The sequence below is a fragment of the Trachinotus anak genome, unplaced genomic scaffold (assembly GCF_046630095.1).
Source record: "Trachinotus anak isolate AG129_WGS33_773 ecotype Australia unplaced genomic scaffold, CSIRO_AGI_Tana_v1 ptg000016l, whole genome shotgun sequence".
NCBI classification, from domain to species: Eukaryota; Metazoa; Chordata; class Actinopteri; order Carangiformes; family Carangidae; genus Trachinotus; species Trachinotus anak.
The window spans coordinates 5613397-5636943 of NW_027273867.1; the positions used below are offsets into that span (position 1 = coordinate 5613397).

The 23547-nt window shown below is 40.6% G+C and overlaps 1 protein-coding gene and 1 long non-coding RNA gene across 3 annotated transcripts in view; one reads left to right on the plus strand and one right to left on the minus strand.

Annotated features, from left to right (window-relative positions):
• col22a1 (collagen, type XXII, alpha 1) overlaps positions 1–22754 on the plus strand; it is a 61266-nt gene extending 38512 nt beyond the window's left edge. For both annotated transcript variants that reach the window (XM_071499294.1, XM_071499295.1), the window contains 32 exons: positions 222–275; positions 1361–1414; positions 1494–1547; positions 1635–1688; positions 1851–1904; positions 2401–2505; positions 3752–3796; positions 4327–4404; positions 4502–4537; positions 4626–4679; positions 4893–4937; positions 6851–6886; positions 6969–7082; positions 7390–7443; positions 7755–7808; positions 7950–8003; positions 8149–8202; positions 8376–8429; positions 8551–8604; positions 8720–8773; positions 8860–8904; positions 10377–10430; positions 11677–11730; positions 11888–11941; positions 15482–15553; positions 15656–15691; positions 15787–15831; positions 17433–17612; positions 17739–17805; positions 17909–18091; positions 19035–19112; positions 19197–22754. In XM_071499294.1, the coding sequence (XP_071355395.1) occupies positions 222–275; positions 1361–1414; positions 1494–1547; positions 1635–1688; positions 1851–1904; positions 2401–2505; positions 3752–3796; positions 4327–4404; positions 4502–4537; positions 4626–4679; positions 4893–4937; positions 6851–6886; positions 6969–7082; positions 7390–7443; positions 7755–7808; positions 7950–8003; positions 8149–8202; positions 8376–8429; positions 8551–8604; positions 8720–8773; positions 8860–8904; positions 10377–10430; positions 11677–11730; positions 11888–11941; positions 15482–15553; positions 15656–15691; positions 15787–15831; positions 17433–17612; positions 17739–17805; positions 17909–18091; positions 19035–19112; positions 19197–19390 (2223 nt within the window). In that variant the 3' untranslated portion in view covers positions 19391–22754. The remainder of the gene's footprint in view (positions 1–221; positions 276–1360; positions 1415–1493; positions 1548–1634; positions 1689–1850; positions 1905–2400; positions 2506–3751; positions 3797–4326; positions 4405–4501; positions 4538–4625; positions 4680–4892; positions 4938–6850; positions 6887–6968; positions 7083–7389; positions 7444–7754; positions 7809–7949; positions 8004–8148; positions 8203–8375; positions 8430–8550; positions 8605–8719; positions 8774–8859; positions 8905–10376; positions 10431–11676; positions 11731–11887; positions 11942–15481; positions 15554–15655; positions 15692–15786; positions 15832–17432; positions 17613–17738; positions 17806–17908; positions 18092–19034; positions 19113–19196) is intronic.
• Positions 15–6071, minus strand: LOC139633559 (uncharacterized). The gene is made up of 3 exons (XR_011693780.1): positions 5597–6071; positions 4885–4935; positions 15–228 (listed from the first exon to the last, which is right to left on the minus strand). It is a non-coding gene; the product is annotated as an uncharacterized lncRNA (long non-coding RNA).
• Positions 22755–23547: the final 793 nt, after the last annotated feature.

Consider the following 23547-nt stretch of genomic DNA (forward strand, 5'->3'; position numbering starts at 1 on the left):
TTCTAGAGAACACAGTTTATTTCTGAAACATTTAGTTGGTACTTCAGAGGTTTTTACTGGATATGGTTTTGTTTATGGTATTTATCCTATGTAGGGCTTCTCTAGATATATATAAACTTATAGAGTGAATGTTGATTCTTTTTCTGTTGTTGCTTTCATCTTGCCCTTCTTCTTCTGCTTCTTCTTCATTTAAACTTTGCATCGTTTGATCTCACCTCAAGGGAACACCTGGAGAAAAAGGAGAGAAGGGAGATCAAGGGAAACCAGGAGAGATGGTAAGTTTTTCCTTTGTGTTGCTGTTCTTGATCTTTTCTTCTTCAGTTAAACCAACACTGAAGCCAGAATCCACATCTGCCAGTATGCAGTGGAATCCACCAGATGTCAGTAGAGATCCAGTATGGCCAGAGCAAAGCAAGCCTGCTACAACAAGAGAGCTCTGGGGATCTTTTTTAATTGGCTAAGTAAATTACACTGTAAGAGGCAGTAATGCACTGACCTGATTCTCTACCTACTTCAGTTCATAGATGTACAGTATATTATGTGGACCAGAATATAATAAAGAAAATATTCTTATATTTAGGATCCAATAAGCCTGTAAGCTGCATAGAAAACAACAAAAATAACTTATGCACTATAACACACACTTAAAGGACCCATGAGTGAAATTTCAATGTCTTTTTTGATTATAAAGCAGGTCTAGGTTCTATATTAATACTGTGAAAGTATCAAAGGCTCAGTCCACAGAGAAATGCACACAGCCTGTATTCAGAAACTGAGCCTTAAAACAAGCCATCAGGACTTCTGTAACTTTGTGTTGTCACAACAAAGCAGTCATTGCCCTCAGCCATGCCCCAGGCCCCGCCCACCTGGACCCACCATCCGACCTTGAAGGATTTGGTTTCTCTGAGTGTTAACCTCAAATCTGCTATATTTTTATTTAATTACTCGGAAAACAGTCAACCAATCACAAGAGAGGCTCAGATCCTCTGTTGTTACTAGAGCTCCAGAGAGAAGCCAGAGAGATGGTTTTGGTACTTAAAACCACAAATATATACATATAAAGTGTATATGTATTTCTGTTACCTTTGACTTCCTCATGGCACCGTAGGAAGGTGATAGTCTTCAGTTCATAATTTTGTTGCAGTCATAATAATTTCTTCATGCATCCTCACCTCTTATTGCACAACCTTTATTAATTTTATATCTTTTTCATTTGGAATCGTAATAGACCTTCCAGCATTAGAGGTTTAACATGAAATAACAAGTTTGAGAAGAATATATGAAAACCGACATTACCTGATTCAGCTTGTATACCTATACTATTAAAACTAACCTATTAACTCATGTGTCTTCTCTGAAGGGCCCAAGAGGGTTACCAGGTGAACAAGGTTTTAAGGGACCAGCTGGACCACAGGTAAGATGCTCCCGACCGCTCACCTTTACTGTGGAGTCATTTTAAGTGGAATACCTCTGAATCGCTGTTTATATTCTAGGGTCCAAAAGGTGACACTGGACTTACAGGAGAGACAGGACGTGTGGGAGACCCTGTGAGTTGTCTGATTTAATATGATTCACTATTCCACACCAGGAGGGAAGATTTTACTTAAGCTTAATGGCTGATGTGTTTCTCCCAGGGTCCACCAGGAGAAGCTGGTTCTCAAGGACCTCGCGGATTACCAGGGAATGTGGTAGGTCTTTTGAAAATAACTCAAGCTCTAAGCCACTGATGCCTGCTTGCATTTCTATCTACATGACTATACAAGAATTATGTTTGAGTAGTATAAAATACTGACAGTCGCTACTGATAACAGATGATCTATGTATGAAACCAACAGCTGTCTGTCTTCTAGGGCATACCGGGCATCATTGGGCCTCCTGGTCCAGCTGGACAGAGAGGAGACAAGGTCAGTCACCTGCTTTTAAAAGCTATGGATATATTTGGTTGGATGGATTCAGACAATGATCAGAATGGCTTTGGCATAGCAGAATAAAAATAAGTCTGCAGAGAGGAGAGGGTGACCTTGCATGTCCTTCATTACTGTTTCAGAAGAGAAGTCTTTGAATGCATTTCAATCCTGCAGCAGCAGCAGCAGATACGTGGAGGAGTTTCACAATAGCAATTCAAAACACTTTCTGCTGCCTCTCGTGCCTTTTTCATCTTCTTTGTTTTCTGTCTTTGTGTTGTCTTTGTCTTTTCCCACAAGTTATTATGCAAATGTTTGATTCCCATGTTATTACTACCCCCTCAACATACACAATACAACACTATCAGTAACAATACCTGTGTTACACATGGAACCAGACAGAGCAATAAAAAGACTTTCTTAGACATTTGATGAGGAACCTGTTGTAGCCTTGAGAGACAATAAAGTCATCTCTTTATTGTAACATTCATTTCAGGGTGAACCAGGTAAACCAGGACAGCAAGGTCCCACAGGCCCACCTGGAGAGTCTGGTTTGACTGGACCTCCTGGACCACCAGGAAAGGGGAAAGACGGACAAAATGTAAGACACATATTTTTCCCATCACATGAAATTTAAAACCTCATCGTGCTTCAGTCCTGTTGTAGACGTGCAGAATGATTTTTAACCACGTTTTAGAGACAGTCAGTGTTTTTGGGGATAATTAAGTTATATGGCATTAAATTAACAAATTAAATTCAAACTGAATGACTTAAAACGAACTACACTTTTATTTATATTACTCATTATTTGCCTTGTGATGAAAAAGTTGTATAAAACCTTTTGTGGCTCCAGAGGGAGCTACATGAAGTCTGATAAATAGCCTCAAGTGATGTCAGTCAAGCAGCAAGAGACTACATTAAAATTTCAACCGACCCAAAATGTTGGCACTCAAATTGCATTGTGGGTAATCTAGGCATTACAAGAAAGAAGAATGAGTGGAATAAATACAAAACAATATCTCTGGTACTGCTGCATATATTTTGTTTTTTAAACTGTCCATGCGTCCTTGGAAGTGGAATGCTAAATGCTAAACGCTAAGGTTGGAAAGATATAACTCCTCCCTAACTACAGGGTCATATATATTCTGTATCAGTCTGAAAACTATTTCATATTCTAACTGAGTATGCAAAGCAGATGGCATGTTTATTATTAGTTTATTATTATTTATTATAGTTTTGCATAAAATAAAGTTTGTAAAGACTTAACAACTAGCAAGGCAGTGGGGTTTGAGACACAACACTGGACTGTTATAGAGTTAGCAAAAGTAGCACTGTGTATGATTATAAGTCATAGAAAACAATCATTTAATGAGAGATATGTCTGTGCTTCAGCTCAGCTACTCTTAATAGAAAAACAGTCTCTTGGATTCCACATGTGCTCTGCTTGTAAACATCACCCGGGCTCTAATACATGCTGCATGCTGCAACCACTACACAATAGGAAAATGAGTCTGAGTCGGCACATTTTGCTCTGCAGCGCAACATGTTTCTTCATCATTTTTCACCCCAGACATGTGGCCGTCCTGCTGACGAGGCAGGGGCAAACAGGAAAAACACTGTTTAGACATATCACATTAAAGCAACGCAGGAGCTCGACAGATTCGGCTCACAGCGGTTCTGTTTTTTTACAGCTGCCAGGTGCAGCCCCGAGGCCTCGCTAACAATTACGTGCATGAAGAACGGCAACTCATACACACGTTCAACCCTAAATGATTTATTCAGAAGAAACTTAATTCCACTGTTTAAGTGGCAGGTTATTTGATTTATGTCATTTTTTAATATCATAGGGAGAACCAGGACCACAGGGAATTCAAGGACCCCCAGGGCAGAAGGTAATGTAATTTTAAAAGTTTGTGTTTGTATGTTTTGTAGATTCCTGGAGGTGTTTTTTTTGTTTTTGTTTTCTTATCATGCACAGGTGCTTTTTTGTTGATGTGAAAACTTTTTTTTCTGGCACAGATGAGAAAAAACAATTCATTTTTGTTGAAAGCAGCAAAAGCAATTTCTGTGTCCACTGCACTGTGACCGCTGCTCTGATTATGACCGTCTGTTTGCTGTGAAGAGCCCGATGTCAAGGGCACAGAATGGAAGAGGCTGGACAGGGGCATTTGCTGGATTTATGGTGTCAAATCGTTCACCCTCATCAACAATACGTCTTCTCTTCTGAGTAGCAAAATGTCAACTGCAGATTGTATTTTTTTTTCATTGAAGATTAAAAGCACTGTGTTATTTCTGGGATCAGCAGGCAGCGTTGAATGTGACAGTTTCTGTCAAGTGAGACTTTTAGCCAAATATTATGGCCGGACTGATATTATCTGAGCAGCAGGACTGTGAGGTAAACTTTGTTTTTTTTAACTGCCAGGGTCAACAAGGGTCACCAGGAGAACCAGGGTTACCAGGGGACAGGGGTCCTGCAGGAGAAGGCAAAGTGGGACCACCGGTATGCGCTTCAATGCCAGCCAGGATTACTGCACATCATCTGCCTACTGTGTATTTATTTACACGTGTCTAAATTTTACAATGCTTGTCCTTCACAGGGGCCCCCAGGAAATAATGGGGAACCTGGACCTGCGGTAAACATTCTAAAATCAAAATATGAATGTTGAATATGTTTATTCTTATCAAATGTGTTTCTCTAATATGTGCTCATCTGGATTTCAGGGTATGAGGGGTCAGCCAGGAGTTGCTGGTCCTCAGGGCCCAGCAGGACATAACGTAAGTGCATAAATAATTGATGAATTAATTTATTATATTAATAATGTGCATGTCTCATTGTGTTAACACTTCTGTCGCTGTCTTGGTTTCATTTGTCTTTCCTCCCAATGGTTATTTTAACTTTCTATAATTACCATTAGTTTTGGTCGATACAATGTATCTAATAATCAATTTATCTGCAGTTGATAAAAAGGTATTTCCTTACCTTTGCAGGGTTTACCAGGAAGGCCGGGAGAGAAGGGATCACCTGGAGAGCCTGTAAGTAATCACACAACCAGTACTAGCTGAGGTATTGGTTGTACTCGCATGTTATTTAAAATGATCTTTTCCTCTCCAGATATATCATGTCCACTGAATATGAAGTGGGATATAAGGGGAGCATGATTATGTACAAAAAAAAAAACACAGCCTTTCTCCAAAAAATATTCACAAGACCAATCACTGAGGGCCTTAAAGCAGCACTCTGAAACAAAGGCTGACATGGCTGTATGAAATGTGAAAGGTGTTGCTTGTAGTAACAAACCAACAGATAATAATCATCAAACTTCTTCTTAGCCATATGGAGCTGACATATAGTGTTTTTCAGCAAAACTGTTTTGGTTTTCTGACCCAAAACTTTAAACAGTCTTGGACTCTGGGACAGTGGAGCTTTTAACAACTTCAGGTATTTCTCAGGAGATGGTGATAACCATAATAGACCTAAATAACATTAAAAAAAAGCCAAATAGGCTACAGATGCTAACATGTTCACCATATTGACTGTAGACAGCCACAATATGTCAAACATTTGTGAAGTTCAGCTTTTCATGGAGTTCTGGCCAGAAAGAGAACAAAACAAAAAGTGATAAGTGCTGCTTTAAAGGAGCTATTTGCTATTGCTACATAGCCAGCATTAGCATTAACAGCTGCTTACTTACCAGTCTAGAAGAAATCAAACTTCATCCCTTCCCTGACCAAGAGCTGTCTCCCACAATGGAAAGTAATGTCAATGTTGATCTCTATCTTGTCCAAATCACATCCTTTCTTCTACCGAAGTTAGCATGCTAACCAGCTAGCTCCGGCCCGTCTCGTCACTTTCTAGTCGTGACTCACTGTAGCCTCCAATCTGCCCTGAAGGCATTGCGCTGCTCAGAGGGTGTATTATAACCTCACCTCCTGTAAACCCAATGATGGCTGAAGCTCTTGTCAAGCGACAATCACCACCATGTCCTCACGGAAAACTTACAAATATTCCCTTTAAGTTTACATGAATAAACCAAAACACCACTGACACAGTGCAAATTCTGTGACCATTTAGTGGTTAAAGTCCTTCCAGGCAAATTTCTGATTTGTGATATCGAGCTACTTGACTGGTTGGCTTAAATCTAAGGACCCTATAGGAGACATTTTAAAGTCAAATGTATAATAATTCAAATGATCATATTCATAAGGTTTTTTACTATATCAAATTCCTTATGTACATCTATATTTTTGCATCTCTGCTGACTAATGCAATCTTTGTTGCTTCATGCATGCAAGATAATTGATTGTTTGCCCATTCCCTAATTACCAATCAAATGCCCCTTTTCCTCTTGCAAGACTTTTTTTTTCTTATTGACTTGCTTGGTTAAATTCAGTATAACAGATAATACCTACAGTATTTGGTAGAAAATATGATATTTAAACAACAACGTGCCTTCAGCTATGTAGCAGCTGTTTGTAGAAGGCCCTTTCCTGTTTCAACATGACGATGCCCCCGTGCTAAAAACCAGGTCCATAAAGAAATGGTTGTCCCAGTTTGGTGTGGAAGAACGTGGCTAGTCCTGACCTCAACCCCATCCAACACCTTTGGGATGAATTGGAAAATGGATTGTGAAACCAACCTTATCACCCAACATCCCAGTTGGACTTCACTGATGCGCTTGTGGCTGAATGGGAGCAAATCCCTGCAGCAGCTTCCACAGTCTGGTTTAGAGCCTGAGAGCAGGAGAGTGGAGTCGCAGCAGCAGTTTAATGCTCATGGTCTCTGACTCTCGTCGGCGTATTGTCCAGGTGTTAACATACCTTTGCCCTTGCAGCCTATGTTAAATACATATGGATACTTTGGGAATTGAACCCTACGTTTTCCAGTGAGTGGAGCCCCTAATTCACAATTCCCTGATTGATTAACCCTTTCATTTCCTATCCCTTAGGGAAAGGCAGCAGACCTCTCTGACCTAAATCTGAAGGTAAGGAGCATTTCCTCTCCTCTTTAACGAGAAAAGACTTTATTTGTGGATGCTCACACTTCATCACTAACATGTCTTTTAGGACGTATGCTCAGATTGCCCTGCAGGCCCACCTGGACCACCCGGTCTTCCAGGAATCCCCGGAGACAAAGGACACCAAGGACCTCCAGGGAAAAACGGTCAAGATGGTTACCAAGTAGGACAAAGTCATTAATTCATAACCTCACCCCTCCTGTAAAGTAAAGTCTATTATAATAACTCTGCTCATCTTTATAAAGAGCATTATAAAGTGTGCATCTCCACTATATCCCCTCTGTGTGATGCATGAGGTCCGAGCTGTTCTTTTATCATCGTCAGTCACAGTTGGTGTGAAGGATAGAGAGGCTCTGTCTGCATCATTAGCTCAGCCTCCTCTGGGGCCACCAGCAGACAATTAGGGCCGGGTGACGGTGTTCTGCGCTGCCTGGCTGGACAGAGACTGATTCTCTGCTGTGTCATTACAGGGCCCGCCGGGACCAGCCGGACCTCAAGGGCCCCCTGGAGCCGATGGAGGGAAGGCAAGTTTGCACACTAACCCCACGCTCGCTCCCAAATGACCAAACACTAAGTAGTTGCTTTTGTCACCTTGTTTTTTTTTTTTTTTTTTTACATCACTAGGTTCAGGCAATAGGGTGAGAAGTTTAATTTTGAAACACTGTTCAGAAAGGGTATTAAATCATATTTCTAAAGCAGCGTAGCCACATTTTCCTCTTTGGGAATATTTTGAACATTTTGAGGTTTTATTTTTTTTGACAAATAGTTTTTCAGGTGGATGCTTTCCTCTTGAAATTTGACATCTCGTATAATCTTTCTTTCTGTTTCACTTCAGGGTGTAAAAGGTGATCGAGGACCTGCTGGAGGCCCAGGAGAAAAAGGAGACAAGGTATATTTGAGGTTTATGACTTGAGTCCTAGACTTTAATGTCACTTTTCCTTCTTTCTCTCTGTGTTTAAAGAAATGTGAATTAAAATATTTGCAGGTCTGAAGCACATGATTATATTTATCACTGTTTCTGTATTAACAGGGTCACCCAGGACCCTCTGGTCATCCAGGTCCTGCTGGCTTAATGGGTGCACCTGTAAGTTGCTATTTTTGGCTAATTATTTTTTAAGTAATCGCTGTCAAATTAGTCTAAACATGTACTTTTTTTGTTTGGATTTAATCTCATAATCCGGCTTTCTGTTTCTGTTGACCTCCTCTGACACTGTCTCTCTCCTCTTCAGGGTAACGATGGACAGCCTGGATCCGCTGGTCCCCCAGGGCCCCCTGGAGAAAAGGTCGGGCTACACTCTGTACACTTACCCCTCAAAAAACATATTACCCATGTGTCATTATTGTACAACCCTCCTCCCTCCAGCATGTAGGTCAGCCGGCCTGTGTGGTAATAGTGGCCATTAATCATTTCTCTTTCACTAGTGACGGTGACCTGTTGTTTGTTTGTTTTCACCAGGGCAAAGAGGGTCTCAAAGGAATCCAGGGACCACCAGGTCTTCCTGGCTTGATAGTAAGAAAAAATTTTTAATGTGCAGCATCATGAATATACATGAGTATACAGTGTGGTGCAAACAGTCTGTTCTGAAGGCAATTGTAAGATGTTAAATAATCAATGTTATCTTGATCTGCAGGGTCAGCCTGGAAAGATGGGAAAGGATGGCAGGCCAGGCGAAACTGGAGAACCTGTAAGTAGATGGAAATGATCCACATAAAGTTTGAAACGTAACCCCAAAACGTTATCTGCATGTAGATAAATTTGACAGCATAATGATGCTCTAACTATTTCTGTTTTCTTTCCAGGGCAAGCAAGGTGAACCTGGGCCTCCAGGAAACCCCGGGCTGAGGGGGCTCCCAGTAAGTGACCACCAGTAAACAGATCTGACGGAAGACATTGGCAGTGGTTGAAACTGATTCATTGTGTATTTTCTGTTCCTGTGCAGGGCTTTAAAGGCCACAGAGGAGAACCTGGACCTCCAGGATCTAAGGTCAGTGTGCTACTTATCACTTTGCATGTACTTGAACAGGTCCGTTTGCACTTGAAACAAAACCAGTATTTATTCTTTAGCCTCCATTTTCTTGCCTAATGAGCTTCAGCCTCTATTGGGAGCCCCATTGACTTTCTGTCACCTGTTACTATGATGACAAATGGGTAGAACGGACATATAAATGGTGAGCTAGCGTACAGTATATTGTGCATTGCACTCATGAAGCAACTTTTAGCATATCATTTTCAAGACTTGAACTGTTTTACTCCATCAAAATATATATTAATACGACACACTCATACAATTCAGTTGCAATTAAATGTAATGATTTCTGACAGGTAAATAAAAAAGAACATGTAACAAAGATATTTGAAGACAAGAAACAGCAACATTTCTCCTCTTACTCTTCATCATAGTGAAAGTTCCCACTTCTTCAGTTTAAACATTTTACCTTCGAAATGTAAGCAAAAATCGTTTGGGGAATCTGACTGTATGAAAAAGCAGAAAATCTCCCACAGTGCAGTTTTGTGTATTTTAGTTGATAATGTTTTTACTCTATTTTGATCAAGTGTGCAGTTTTTCAGTTGGATGTTGGAGCAGCTACCCAAGACAACTCTGGTGTCTACACAGGCCTGGTTTCCTGCATGAAAGTTTGATAGAATATATGCAAATGTAATAATTGGCAATTTAATGCAATTAATGATTCCACAATTGCAATTATTCTACTCATCGTTATCAAATGACAATCTTAAGTCTCTTCCATACATTTAAAGGCTCCTGACTGATCACATGACAAGAGGACAGTCCACCTGAGACTGTAAAAATTACACATTTAGAAGAACATTTCCTATAAGAATCATCATTGCTGGGTTTGAAAACTGTGGCGTCTTCACTTTTGAAAGTGTCAAAGGGATAAAAGTGGATGAGGAACTGCTCAGCAGCTGTAACTGCAGCCATCCACTGCAGGAGCTCACAGCCACAGTCAGTGTTTGGCATGCCGCACTGCGATGTCAAGCCGTGTCTGACACTTGCACTTTTTCCACACACCTTCTCCAAGAGAATCACTTGCAACCGCTGCTTTAACTCTCGCACAACCCGTACCCGCAGGGAAGGTTGGTGCCACAGCGCCGTGACCAATAGCATGGCTCATTACAGACAGCTCTGACCCAGGCAGCCCCACAGCCCTGACACCCCACGCTGCCACACCCACAGCACACAATGCATTTATGAAGAGTTTGCATGGACACACTGAGATTTACCCTCCACTACTTATTATTACTGTCAGTCACACACAAATAATTTTTACTATTTTCAGTAAACTGTTGTCAAAAAAAAACAGGATGATAGACAAGAAAAAAAAGATTAGGCCTAACTTCAAAATGTGTCTCTGATCCAAGACAAATTTCTCCTGGGAAGTGGAGTAAACGGTTCCTAAAATTTGTTTCTCTGTATTTCTTCTTATTGCCAAACAGGGAGAAGATGGAAAGTCTGGATTGCCCGGGCGTGACGGCAAACCTGGGAAGGAGGTATGTTCAACTATTTGCATTTGATATTATAGTTTTTTAATAAACAATTCGCCCCTGAGTAGTGTCTAGAGGCATTCCTTTCAGGCTGCATACATACCTGAGAGGCAAAACGCAGGGCAAAAACAAGTTTGCAAAACACGGGCCCCTTTAGCTCATAGCTTTGGGTGCACAGTAAAAGCTGGAGGTGACTCAGAAGCATGTATTCAACATCTTCTAACCACTTCTCTCCTCTAGACTGTGGCTGTGGGACAGTAAGAGACTAAAGTTAAGAGACACGTTATTAAGAAAATCAACCTGAAACAATAAAAGTCAGGGGGCAGACATAGGATTTTGAAAAGTGAGGGGGGGGGGGGGCATGTCCCTGAATCCAGAGTGGAAATTATGCCCTTGGTATTTTCATGGCTTGCAGTTGTATTTTCTGATATGCATACACATCAGAACTGTGACCCCAGAGGGAAAAAGTCGACTCAGTATTTTAAGACTCTGCAGTTCCCTCAGTCCATCTCCCACAGAGAGAAAACAAAGGTGCAATAAAGTGACTTTATCCAAAAGTATACAATAACTTTTAAGCATGAAATCCACAGAAGAAAAAAAAACAACCTTTGTTCTCCTTTATGCATTTTCTGTCTGAAGGTAATACACATGCTCCCACAGCAAATACGTGTTTTCCCTGTTAAAATCCTATATGACTCAACCCTGGCTCAGTCACCCAAGTCCTGAGAATAATCATTATTTTGCATTTCTGGAACCGGTCCTCCACTGATAATAACAAGATTAAAAAGAAAGCCTGAGCCAGAATGCAGCATTTCCTGTTTTAATCATGTCTGTATAATACTAAAGGTCCAGAAGTATTTGTGTAAATTAAGTTTTATATCAAATGACGAGCTGAAATCCCTCTCACATACACATTTAAAGGCCACAGCAATTTTATTCCCCCACTTGTTTAGTAGCAGGATGTAACTCAAAAAGGGGAAAAATACTAACTCATCCTCTGACTGTGAGGCTTGGAGACAGACTGTTCTCACAGTCCCTTCATGTCAGAATTTTTTTTTTTCCTCCTACTCCCTCCACAAAAATGGGAGTTCATATTTAACTCACTGCTGCTGTATTTCAGTAAAGATTATAAACTGGTCATGCCTGTCTGAAGCGTGCCCTGAAGGTGAGATATGGAGGTTTTCAATATGTAGAAGACATGATAAAACTGTTTTTTTTTTATTTTTATTTTTGGTTCGTTTTGTTTTTGCAGGGCTCTAAGGGACCTCCGGGACCTGAAGGACTTATTGGACCAAGGGGAGAGCCGGTGAGTCGCTGGCAGGGCTGTCTGACTCAAACACAAGGCAGACACAGCACAGTGACAAGCAGAGAGATAGATATGGACGTAAAGTGGCACTCAGGTCGTTTCTCTTGCTGTACCTCCCCATCAATTTTCTCATTCTGTCTTTTTTTTCCCATACTAGGGCAAACCAGGTGAACCAGGACCGTCAGGAAAAGCAGGTCTCCCTGGAACTCCAGTGAGTTTATGTTAAAATTCAGTTTTTCTCTCTGTCCAGCTTTTTGCATCGGTATAACAAGCTCCCAGGAGAATGACAGCACAAACAAACAACAGACACACAGGGAAAGGGGCGTCGAACGCGGATTAAAAGCTGTGACAAATATTCTACAGACAGTATTTGCCATTTTTGACATTTCTGTCTGTATCTTGGAGCTCTTTGAAGCCAGCGCGTTCCAAACGTGATACAAAGTAGTTACAGGTGTCTGCTGTTGAGTGGTGTAGGTGTTATCTTTGCAGCACAAACAGAAAATGTGTCAAACACAAAGAGTGAAATGTTCCAATTCACCACTGTAGTCAGATTAGTTGTAACATATCCTGAGGTGAAATGCAACGTTATGATAGAACAAAAAGTTGATATAGAAAGATTTTTATTCAACAATTAAAATACTTTTTTGGTGTTTGTGTGTGTGTGTGTGTGTGTGTGTGTGTGTGTGTGTAAGTTACTGTGATAGTAGCTAACCTTACAGCTAAAAGCTAACAGCTGTAAGGTTAGCTACCTTACAGCTAACAGCTAAAACATTAGCAGTGACACTTGCATGAAGGATGTCTACACTGACACATCATAAACATGATTTTTGAAGAGTTTAACTATAGAGCAGGCAGTGCTATCACAAAAATAAACGAAGACAAGAAGAAAAAAAAACTTTCTTACCTCAAAATTAGTTAGTGATTCACAAGTTGTTCCTGATTGGAGAAACTGGAGGTGTTACAATCATCCATGTCTCCCCTAGTAGAGAAGTGAATGAGAAGCAGGTGGAAAAATTGGAAAAAGTAGCATTTTGAGAGCTAACAGAGCAAACAGTTACTGTATGTGGGATGTAACTGAAGGTGAGAGGAGGATGTGAAGTACTTCTAGAAGGGATGAGCTGTCAAGTTGTGATGGAAGATGGGAGTAAATGTTGTCCTGACTGGGGTTGGGGGGGTGGGGGGGGCATCACTATCCCCTGGGAGAGCCGAAAGGCCGATTGAAAGGAGTTGACCAGGTGGAGCAGGAGAAAACTGATTGTCAAGTAATATCAGGAGATATGGCGCAGATCAGGCTGTCGTGGGCCATCTCCAGGAGGCAGGAGGCCTTTAATTCCCTCAGCAGGGTTGCGTGTCTTGCATAAGAGCATCCATAGACAAATACCTACGCAGGGTCCCTGGTGACATGAGGTCTGAATCATCTGATGAGGCAGAAGGTCATGTGGGATTGGAGGGGGGGGGGCTGCATCAGGGAAAAAAAGCTCAGTTTTGTCAAGGTTGTCCTTAATTTCATGCCAAGATGAAGCTGAGTGTAGGCGTTGGAAATATTATCAAGCATCTTTACAGCTGGCATTAATGGCCGCTCTTGCTTTTAATTTACTAGATGGAAAATTGAAATAACCCATTAATGTTATTTCAAGTAAAACAGGAAGAAAACCCTCACTGCCAAGCTTTGCCCAGAGAAGCTCGGCCACTTTGACTTGCATCCCTGCCTGAACGTGGCTTGAAAACAGAACCACGTCCAATTTCTTTTTCTGTATTGCTTTTCTAGTGCCCCCCTTTTGCACCGTGTTTTAGCCACGTTGTCTGCATGTGAATTGCACGACAAACAAACAGACAACTAGCACTGATACCTGTCAGGCCTGTGACGTCAGTTGTTACATGTAGGGAAGTACGCGACACTTCCTTTTCATGAATCACCCACTTCAAACCGGTGATAAAAGAAAAAAGAGAAATGCACAAACCTTTCATGTGAAAAAACAAAAAAATCCCAGTGTTTATGTCACACTCACTCAAAAAAAAAAACAATCCAGAGAAATAGGCAACAAGTTTCTAACAAAAAGCCATGAAGTGTCCTGAGTTGTCAAAAAAACACAAACATCTTGATCAATTTGACAGCACATGTGCTGCAAATACTCACAACCCAGGCAAATACACAAATATGCTGCAGATACTCTCAAATACTCACTGTTCATTACTGTCAACCTCAAAAGTCACAAAGCAGTGAACAACAAGTGCGTCTTAGCCTCGTTCCATACTTTTATGTGTCCTCTGGAAACACTTCTGTTGTGTGTATTTGCAGAGCGTTTGTGTACTTGGTTGTATTGTGAAAATTAGCAGGGCGTCCACAAGACAAAAAAATACACAAACCCACGGCAAATACACGCAACACAACAGAAGTGTTTCCAAGGGACACAAAACAGTGTTGAACCACACTGGGACACATTTGTTGTTCAATGCTTTGTGAGTTTTGGAGTTAAAATCATTGAACAACAAGTGTGTCCAGGCCAGGTTCATCACTTTTTTGTCTCACCTGGAAACACTTCCATTTTGTTGTGTGTATCTGCAGCACATGTGCTGTCTAATTGTTTTCTGAATTTGCTTGTGTTTTGTCTATTTCCATGTGTCTGCACCGTAATGGAGACACTGGTTGTATTTAAGCTAAAGCTACTTATGAAATATGGGCTTTGCACTTTACTGGCCACAGAAGGGCCTCTGTCATTGCATAGTGCTGCCCCAGTCCTCATAAAGAAATCGGAGCCCTTTATGCACTTGTGCAATTTTGCTCGGCATGCAGATGAGGTTAATTAAAGTGTGTGAGGGTTCGGTGATTAGGGAATTTATGGGGAGTTGCTGGGACTGTAGATGATTAGGAGGGAGAGGGACACAAAGCAGAGGTCATTATGACAGATATAATCCATTAGGGAAATAAAATGTAGTAAATAAAGACAGAGATCTTGTGAGACCTGTTTGAGACGTTTTTTGTTTTTTTTTGGTAATTTGGCATGTTGGTATTATCTGCAACACAAAGTTTTGAAAGGAAATAGAAGGAGCTGCACACTGGTCTGTGGGCTGAAGGATGGTTTCCTGGGAGGAAGAGTAACTGTTGCTAACTGGAGGGCAGACGATAATGCAGCCAGCTATCAGAAAGGAGTCGATGATATCAGTCAGCAGAGGGAGCAGATCATCAGTAATAGCCTAGAGGACGGGGGAGGGCAGGAACCAGATGCAGGGAGGTTAGAAGAGGAGATAGAGGGTGATTTCAGCGGAGGCTGAGGGTATTTAGAGGCGGAATCAGATATTGCCAAAAATGTTATCAGATGACCAAATTTACCATGCAAAGAAAGGATTGTGCAGTGAGACGACAGAGGCACAGAGGATAGAGGAGAGGATCCATTTCAACAATATAAACCAGAGGATTCCTGACAAGTGGAGGTGAAGAAGAGAACACGAATCATTCTGAAATTTCTGCAAACATTAGAAAATTCCTGCACTCTGCGGCTGCCATAACTGGCTTGTCTACGGGCCCACATGTCCCTTGTAAATATGAATTTTAATCTCTTCAAGCTGGCATGTCCTACCGCAAGATTGGTTTATGAGATCTTTATCCAGGGCACTGCCGCATGTTGATAAGAACTGCAGCTAAATGTTAATCTTGCTGAATCCTCAGTAATGAGTGCGGCTTTTAGAATACAAGTACAGTATGCCACGTGTGTGCCATGAGATGAACAGCCATGTCTCTGCTGTCACACAGGGTCTCAGGGGGGACAAGGGAGAGCCTGGCAACCCAGGATTACCAGGATTTAGTGGCCCTAAAGGCCCTGCGGTGAGTGGGAGATTTTTTTTTGTCTGTTTTGATTGAAAAAATAATTTCAGATCCCAGATTTGAGCAGCTGTTGGTGATGCAAAACTTTATTTTGATCTCCAGGGTCCATCTGGTCCAATTGGCCCTGAGGGAAAGCAGGTAAGCACTTCCTAAGACCAGTGATGAATCGTATCGTATCGTATCGTTTACTGTGAGTAGATGTCTTGCTCACAGCCATTGTTTTTGGTTTGTAGGGGATGCCAGGCAGAATTGGCGATCGTGGTGTCAAAGGAGATAAGGTGAGTACTAGGGATGTAAACGAATACATCATCTGAACCAGAATCAGTGTTATTGTTCGAGTTTGTTTACAGATACAAAGAATATGACTGATTTCTAGTTCAGCTGAACAAAGATAAGCAAACATGAAGAAACATGAAGAAACAGATGCAGATATAGGTCAGTTGGTGCAAAGTGTAAAGAGGAATAGAAATAGTGCAAGGCTGAGTAAGAATGTAAGGTGGAGAGGATATTGAATTGGTTAATGTAATAAGTTATTGTACTCATAAGAAAAAATATGTGAACCCTTTGGAATGAGCTGGTATTCTGCCTTAATTGGTCATAAAATGTGATCTGATCTTCATCTAAGTGTAGATAAAACACAATGTGCTTCAGCTCATAACACAAACAAATGTAATCTTTCGTGTCAAGCTGCTCTTTGGCAAACCTCATGCATGCAGAGATGTTTTTGTTTGGAGAGCAAATCAACATTTATTGATCCTAACTCTGCTGAGATCGCTCTTCTGAGAGGTTTGATTCACATCAGAGGATGCTGCTTGCAAATAACAAACTCAAAATGTTCTTTATAAGTCAAAGTAGCTCTGACCTTCAGTTGCATTAATGTGACTCCAGGTTTTATAACTTCTGACTCCTAGGGGTTTCACATACTTTTTCCATCCAATACTGTGAATGTTTGAATGATGTAGACTATTGTGTTTGGTCATTGTTATAACCCACATGGAGATCTGATAATATTTTAAGACAAAATTTTACATAAATGCAGATAATTCAAGCCTGCTCAGGTTTACATTTGGTGGATATGAACAGATACTGACCTCTCAGCAGATAGTAGCGCAGTAATATTCACTTTGCCACAAACGTCACACCACCTCTTCTCAGAGCCATAAGTCACACTGCTAGTCTTGTTTGAATAGAAAAATCATGCCTTATTACTTAATACAATACAGTATTTGTGAGCATGGCCTTTCTTGGCTACTGTACACAGCTATACCAGTTTACAGTTTATGTATCATGATTTACGACAAAAAAAAAGATCTACATGACATTTGACAGGACATGTGGATGACGCTAACTGTTAGCCTGTCCTGGGATTGTGCTAAACCTTATTACTGTTATCAGCAGCCTATTAACTATCAAACACAGGCAATAGACAAGATCATGGACCGGTGGCTTAAGAGCGGGTCAGTGAAAAGAAAATCAAATGAAACCTCGTTAGTTAGGTGGTCTGTCAGTTTATCTTAGTGGTTAAATGGTCCTTGGTCTGAAAAAAATTGAGAAACACTGATTAAGGTACTTGGTTAATATGCATGTATTTATGTTATATTGTACATTTTGTTGGCTGGTAAAGTTACATAAATATAGTGGTAAAGTATATGTATAAATAGCAATAGAAAACAATGTAACACAGAAAATGAAACACTCTAGATTTCCAACAATTTATGGTGCAAATTTCTGCAAAAACCAGAAAACATGCAGCTTTACATTTGTAGTTAGTAGTTAGTACATAAGGGACATCTTCTACTCCTGCCTCATGGCTTTCTTCATTGTCCAATAAGTTACCCATCAGGACTTCCAGCCTAAAGAATACTGATATCTTATCCAGGGTGACCCTGGTATAAAGGGAGATAAAGGACATGCAGGAGATCCAGGAATGCCTGGAAACCCTGGACCCCCAGGCAGAAAGGGCCACACAGGCATGATGGGCATGTCAGGACCACCAGGAGATTTAGGGGCCCCTGGGCCACAAGGACCTTCAGGAAACCCTGGTCTCCCAGGACCAAGGGTGAGTCATATCCATGACAAAATTAATTACATTTTGAAGCAATGTTGATGCTGCAGCAATGTTCACAGATGACTGAGATTTAGGTATTAATAATTTAGTTAATCATTAACATCTTTGTTGTCTCAGGGAGAGTCAGTATCACTGGAGCAGATGAGACGGCTCATCCAGGAGGAGCTGGCAAAACAATTAGATGGTGAGGGGTGGATTTCTTTTTCGATCTCGGTGAGATGTTTGGTTCATTTGAGCTGATTTAATAGAGGTATATGAGATTTAAGTTACGTTTCTTTTGTGTCCAGCCAAACTGGCTTACCTCATGGCTCAGATGCAGCCAGCCCATGTGAAGAGTACAGCTGGCCGTCCAGGACCTCCAGGCCCTCCAGGTAAGGACGGTAGTCCTGGACGACCTGGCTCCCCAGGAGAGCCTGGCATACCTGGGCAGAATGGAGGAGAAGGACCCAGAGGACCCATGGGCCCTAAAGGTAAGACGAAGACTTTTATCAGTGCTATCGGTTGTATGACCTTTTAAAGGTTTTTGTTTAAAAGTCACAGCTCCTACTGAGTCAAAGCAATTTCAATGTCCAAGAGAATTTTGTCATTGAAATTACTTTCTGTATTAATAGCGAACAATAGCAAGTAGTAGTAGAGGTGGTTGATCTGACAATCTTATATCATGGAAGATCCTACATTGGCATATGATATCCTTTTCATATAAATCATACAGATTGCATCATTAAATGTGCAATATTTACGTATTTAATTTTAAGTTCAATTGCTGTTAACCAGCCCATTGTTAACTGTTAAACAACAAAACAACTGCGAACCTGGCGGAACAGCACATGTACCACTTCTCCATCTGAGCAGACCCAGCTGCAGTCCAAAGTTTTTCTCTGTTCATTCAGCTTACGAATGCTATTAAACAGAGAAAAACTGAAAATCAATACATTGGAGAAGACTTGGTATTTTTCCTACTTTAAAGATTAAGCAACTATCAGAAGAGTTGCTGATTCACTGACTGACTAATCGTTGCAGCTCTACTGACACAGGTTTTCCAGTGTCCTGACAAACATTTCAGACGACACCTGCTCTCTATCTGTTCACCTGTGAGCCCTCTTACACCGTCTGCCCTAATCACATATTCACTGCACATTTAATCATATACCCTAAAAGGCTGGATAACTAAAGAGAGCTACTGGTGTTTGTATCTGCTGACTAAGCTCTCACTCTCTGTCTCCCTCACTCCCACTCATTCTGTCCATGACCCAATGTGTTGCATAATTCCCTAAAATTGTACATGTCATGAACCATTTTCAACACTCAGTATTGCTCATAGTCGTTCAGATTTGTTGATTAATACATAGAAGGACTGATAATGGACAGATATCGTCAGAATATTGACGTCTTTCATTTTCCTGTTCCTTCCAGGTGAGAAAGGCACAAGAGGAGAGAAGGGAGAACCTGGTATTGGTGAAAGAGGAGACCACGGCCCTCCTGGCCCAATAGGTAACAACTAGTCTCTTACTCACTGGATTCATTATTATTAGGTTGGTTTCACCCTGTCCCTGATTGCTGCTCTCTCTGATCTAGGTCCAGCCGGTCTGCCTGGTTACGGTAAAGATGGAAGCCCAGGACAAGCCGGAGCCCAGGGAGAGCCAGGAAACCCTGGTCCACACGGGCAGCCTGGACCTCCAGGTCCTCCAGGCCAATGTGACCCCACCCAGTGTGCCTACTATGCCAGCCTGGCACAAAGACCCCACACCAAAAATGTCAAGGGGACTTAAGAAAGAAGAGACACAAAGAGATTGAAATTCAGCTGTATTTATGAACTTGGTTGTGTCAGTCTGAAACAAGAACTTTTCCTTTTCAAGATAACCTCAGTATGGAGGGCTGAAGCAATATGTGCTGCAGGTCAGATTCTTTGTTTTGTTTGTTTTTGGTATGAAGCTTGGGACGGATGGGGATTGAGCATTGGGGGACTTTTTAAGATTTAATATGGGGTAAAGAGGGCAGCTAAACATTTTTTTTCCCTCACTTGCATGCTTCCTGTAAAATATATAGGGAGATAACAAGAATGATGCAGTTCCCTCCTCTTAAACCCCCCATTGGGAGTGGAGATTTGGGATTCTGATATTGTATCGTTTCATCAGTAATTATCTCAGAACAGCCAGGCATTTTCTTGCAGGAATATGTCAGCAGCCACAGACTTTTTTTCCTGCCTCACACCATTTTGCATCAATTACCCTTCACAGCCCACACTGTACTTCGTCAAGCCATAGTTGTCAGTTACTGCTCACTAAATTGATCTCTTGCTGGGGATCTTCTACCAGTCTGTTGGTAATTAGTCAGTCAAGGGAATTATCTGTTTTGTTGTCACTGATTGGAAGGGGGAGGACAGACAGTGTGAGGCACAGTCTCAAATACCAATAGTGATTTTGTGTAGGAGGAGTGTTAATGAATTAGTGTGGAGAGTGATGGATGACCACATTCCTGCACTTCTTGCCTTCAAGCTGGTAGCAGTGTTCTCATGTCACCTTGTTTTGGATCGTATTGGTGCCCCAGGACAGGCAGAAAAATAAAATTAGAAAAGATTAAACCCACCCCTTCCTTAATTGGAATTTTCCGCAATTTGTAAAAGTAAACATGTTTTATTTATTTAGACAGAAACTAAACAAGACTCTATTCGGGGAATAAACAAGAGGCAGTGAAAATTCCCTCTGTCACAACCCATAAAGCAGAGTCTTGGCAATTCAAGCTCTGACGGATTTCACTCCACAATTTGCCTGAAAAATTTGCCTAAAAAATATGACACAGTATAGTATTAATTTTGTTGAATTTGTATTTCTAATATAGAAATGAAAGTCATTTAAGTTAACTTTCCAAAATATGAATAACATGATATGCATAATTTGTAAGTCATACCTGCCATGTGATCATTTGTTCACCTACAGGATTCATATCAAACCTGAGTCTAAAGGACAGAAGTTGAGACAGAAAGATGTACTACGATGTTTGATGAAGTGGTTCTGGCCATTCTCTCTCTAAAGTATGCATGGACTTGGGCAGTGAATGGCTTTGAGGAGGTGGTATAATTGCAGCCTTTGTTCACCTTTCTTGAAAAGCTGCTTGTTTCACACTGCTCTCTCTAAACGTGTCACTTCCTTTCTGTTCAGTGAGGCTTATTAAGTGCCTACGCTGTGGCAGGGCCCAGGCAGCTCAGCCCCTCTCTGAAAAGACATAGCTTTTCTTATTTGTCCCCAGGAACCTAAAATTGGAGAGTTGCTTCCTTGCATCTTGATGATCGGAGCATTGTGATATCCATTTGAAAGATGTTTTGCCTTACGTCCCTCATGGACCAATTACACTTCTCCCCAACCTCAGACATATTGGTCATCTAGAGCCTATTAAATAGCCTCCACAAAAGTTAGCACATTTGTCTTCCTTTCAAAAACACGAGGAAACATCAATACAAACAAGAGCAAAAGGCAAGTGAGGGTCAGTTTTAAGGAAGCAAGTATGGAAACCTTATTTGAGCTTGTCAACACATTCAATGAGGTCAAAGGTTATCATTATGTAGGCCAGTCACAATTATCACCTCTTGCTCAGGTTACCTAATGGAGGGTAATTCATGAAGAATGTCAAATTGTCGCTACGACCCAACTTAATTTTGATGATGTTGGGAAAGCGGATTGGATCATTTAGTTTTACCAACATTTCTCAACTGCTCTAGAGGCAAGCAGAATTTGATTTGGTCTATTTAGCTTCATATAAGATAAGAAAAATTTAATTCCTCAGATAATGTCAGCAAAAGACAGAATATAACATTTACCATGATCCTGCAATTCTTACTTTTGGCCACATGTGGACCGTGGCTCATTTTAAACTACATTAACTGAGTGTTTTTGTGAAAAAAGTTGACCGAAGGCAAAGTAGAAAACATATGAATTGAAAAACATATTTGTCATTAATTCATGGCCATGGCTGAATGAAACCAAAACATTCAGCAGGTTGGAACTACTAGCCTCCGTTATACCAAAAAATGGCCTGTTTAAAATTAGCTGGTCAGGTATGCTAACTAGCTAACTAAGACAGGTTTGAAATGCCTTAGCTGGCTAACATACTAATGTTGAGTATTTTTGCCTCCTGAATTTTTTTTTTTTTTTTTTTTTTTTTTCAATCTAACATAACTTAGCCAACAAAACTGTAGCTGTTACCTCCGGGATTCAGTTCAACCGGTGGGATTCTTTTGGCCTTCAGAGCAGCTGTGTACCTGAGAAATCTTCCTGTCACTAAAACTTTGTTGGCAAATGTTTGTATCTCTGTTGCATTATGGCTCCTTTCAGCTGAAGCTACATCCACACTAATATGATTTCATTTTAAGACAGCATTTAAAACAAAAATGATCTTCATTCAGACGAGCCACCTGAAAACTCAAATCACATGACCGTTCATGAACACTTGGCATGTGTGTGCTAAAGCATTACTCTGCAGTTGGTTAGTTACAGAAAATACTACAAATCACCACTGGCAGCTGGGACCAATAAGACCCAATCAGGATGGGAATGTGTCAACGATTCATCGTTTTAGGGGCTTGAAAACTCCAAGGTAGAGTGGACGCACAGGTGTGAACATAGTAAAAATGTGTTGAAGACGTTATTAGCGTAGATGTAGCCAGGTGGTAGTGAGCATCTTTAAATGCAGTGAACTTCAAACCAGATTTAATTCACATATTAGCTGCTTCTCTCTCACTGGTTTACTAGTGCACAACCTGACCGTATCAGTATTGCTATTTCTTAGATTTGTAAATGCTCGTTACAGTTACCAACAGACTGTGTTACAGGGTGGGATAGCAAGTTCCTGCAGAAAGCCTAATATTTTGTAATACATATAGGTCATACACCTTTGATTATTCAAATTAGCTATTTTTGCTGATTGATTTTTTTAAGTTATATTAATAAATTATTCACAATTTGAAGTAATACAAATGTGTTTTCATGCAACAACTAAATTTTAGTAACTTGTTTTTTCCCATTTTTTTTTCCTGATAAATTGGTGCTAAGATATTTTAAATAAGTAGCATATTGTAAGTATTGGAAAGACACATGTACTGTACTGTATAATAAAGAATGGAACAGATTCATTTTATAATACAGGCTTTGCTATGTTTTTTGAATACATGCTTGTTTCACTTTTGATATGATACTAAAACTTTATGCAACCTCTCTAGTCCTTATTTAGATGTGACAGACTGTTGGGACATTACACATGTCTATTGTACTACTGGCAATGCTTAGTGTGCAATAACGCTTGACCATAACCATTGTATATTATATTATGAATGTTAGAGGGTCCCATATTGTATAATGTGAGATTTCCATGTCTTTTCTGATTATAAAGCAGGTCTAGGTTCTACATTAATACTGTGAAACAATCAAAGCCTCAGTCCACAGAGAAATGCACACAGCCCGTATTCAGAAACTGAGCCTTAAAACAAGCCGTCAGGACTTCCGTAACTTTGTGATGTCACAACAAAGCAGTCACCGCTCTCAGCCATGCCCCAAACCCAGCCCACCTGGACAAACTTTACAATTTTGCAGGATTTGGTTTCTCTGAGTGCTACCTGAAGTCTCCTATATTTTTATTCGATCACTCAGAAAACACTCTGCCAGTCGGTGGGTGAGCCAATCAGAAGAGAAGCTCAGAAGAGATGGTTTTTGGTTCTTAAAAGCACAAATATATCTTCTTATGGATATCAAAACGTCAAATAAAACACCAGAAAAATGTAAAATATGGAACCTTTAAATATACTTTTTGAAGTGACATTAATTCAAACTATTTGAGAGATCCAGCTCAGTTAGCTCACTTCAATATTTAAAGGTTCCCTTTTAAGTATACTCTGTTCCTCTGCCATACACCATGTTTAATATATGCAAGCTGAATA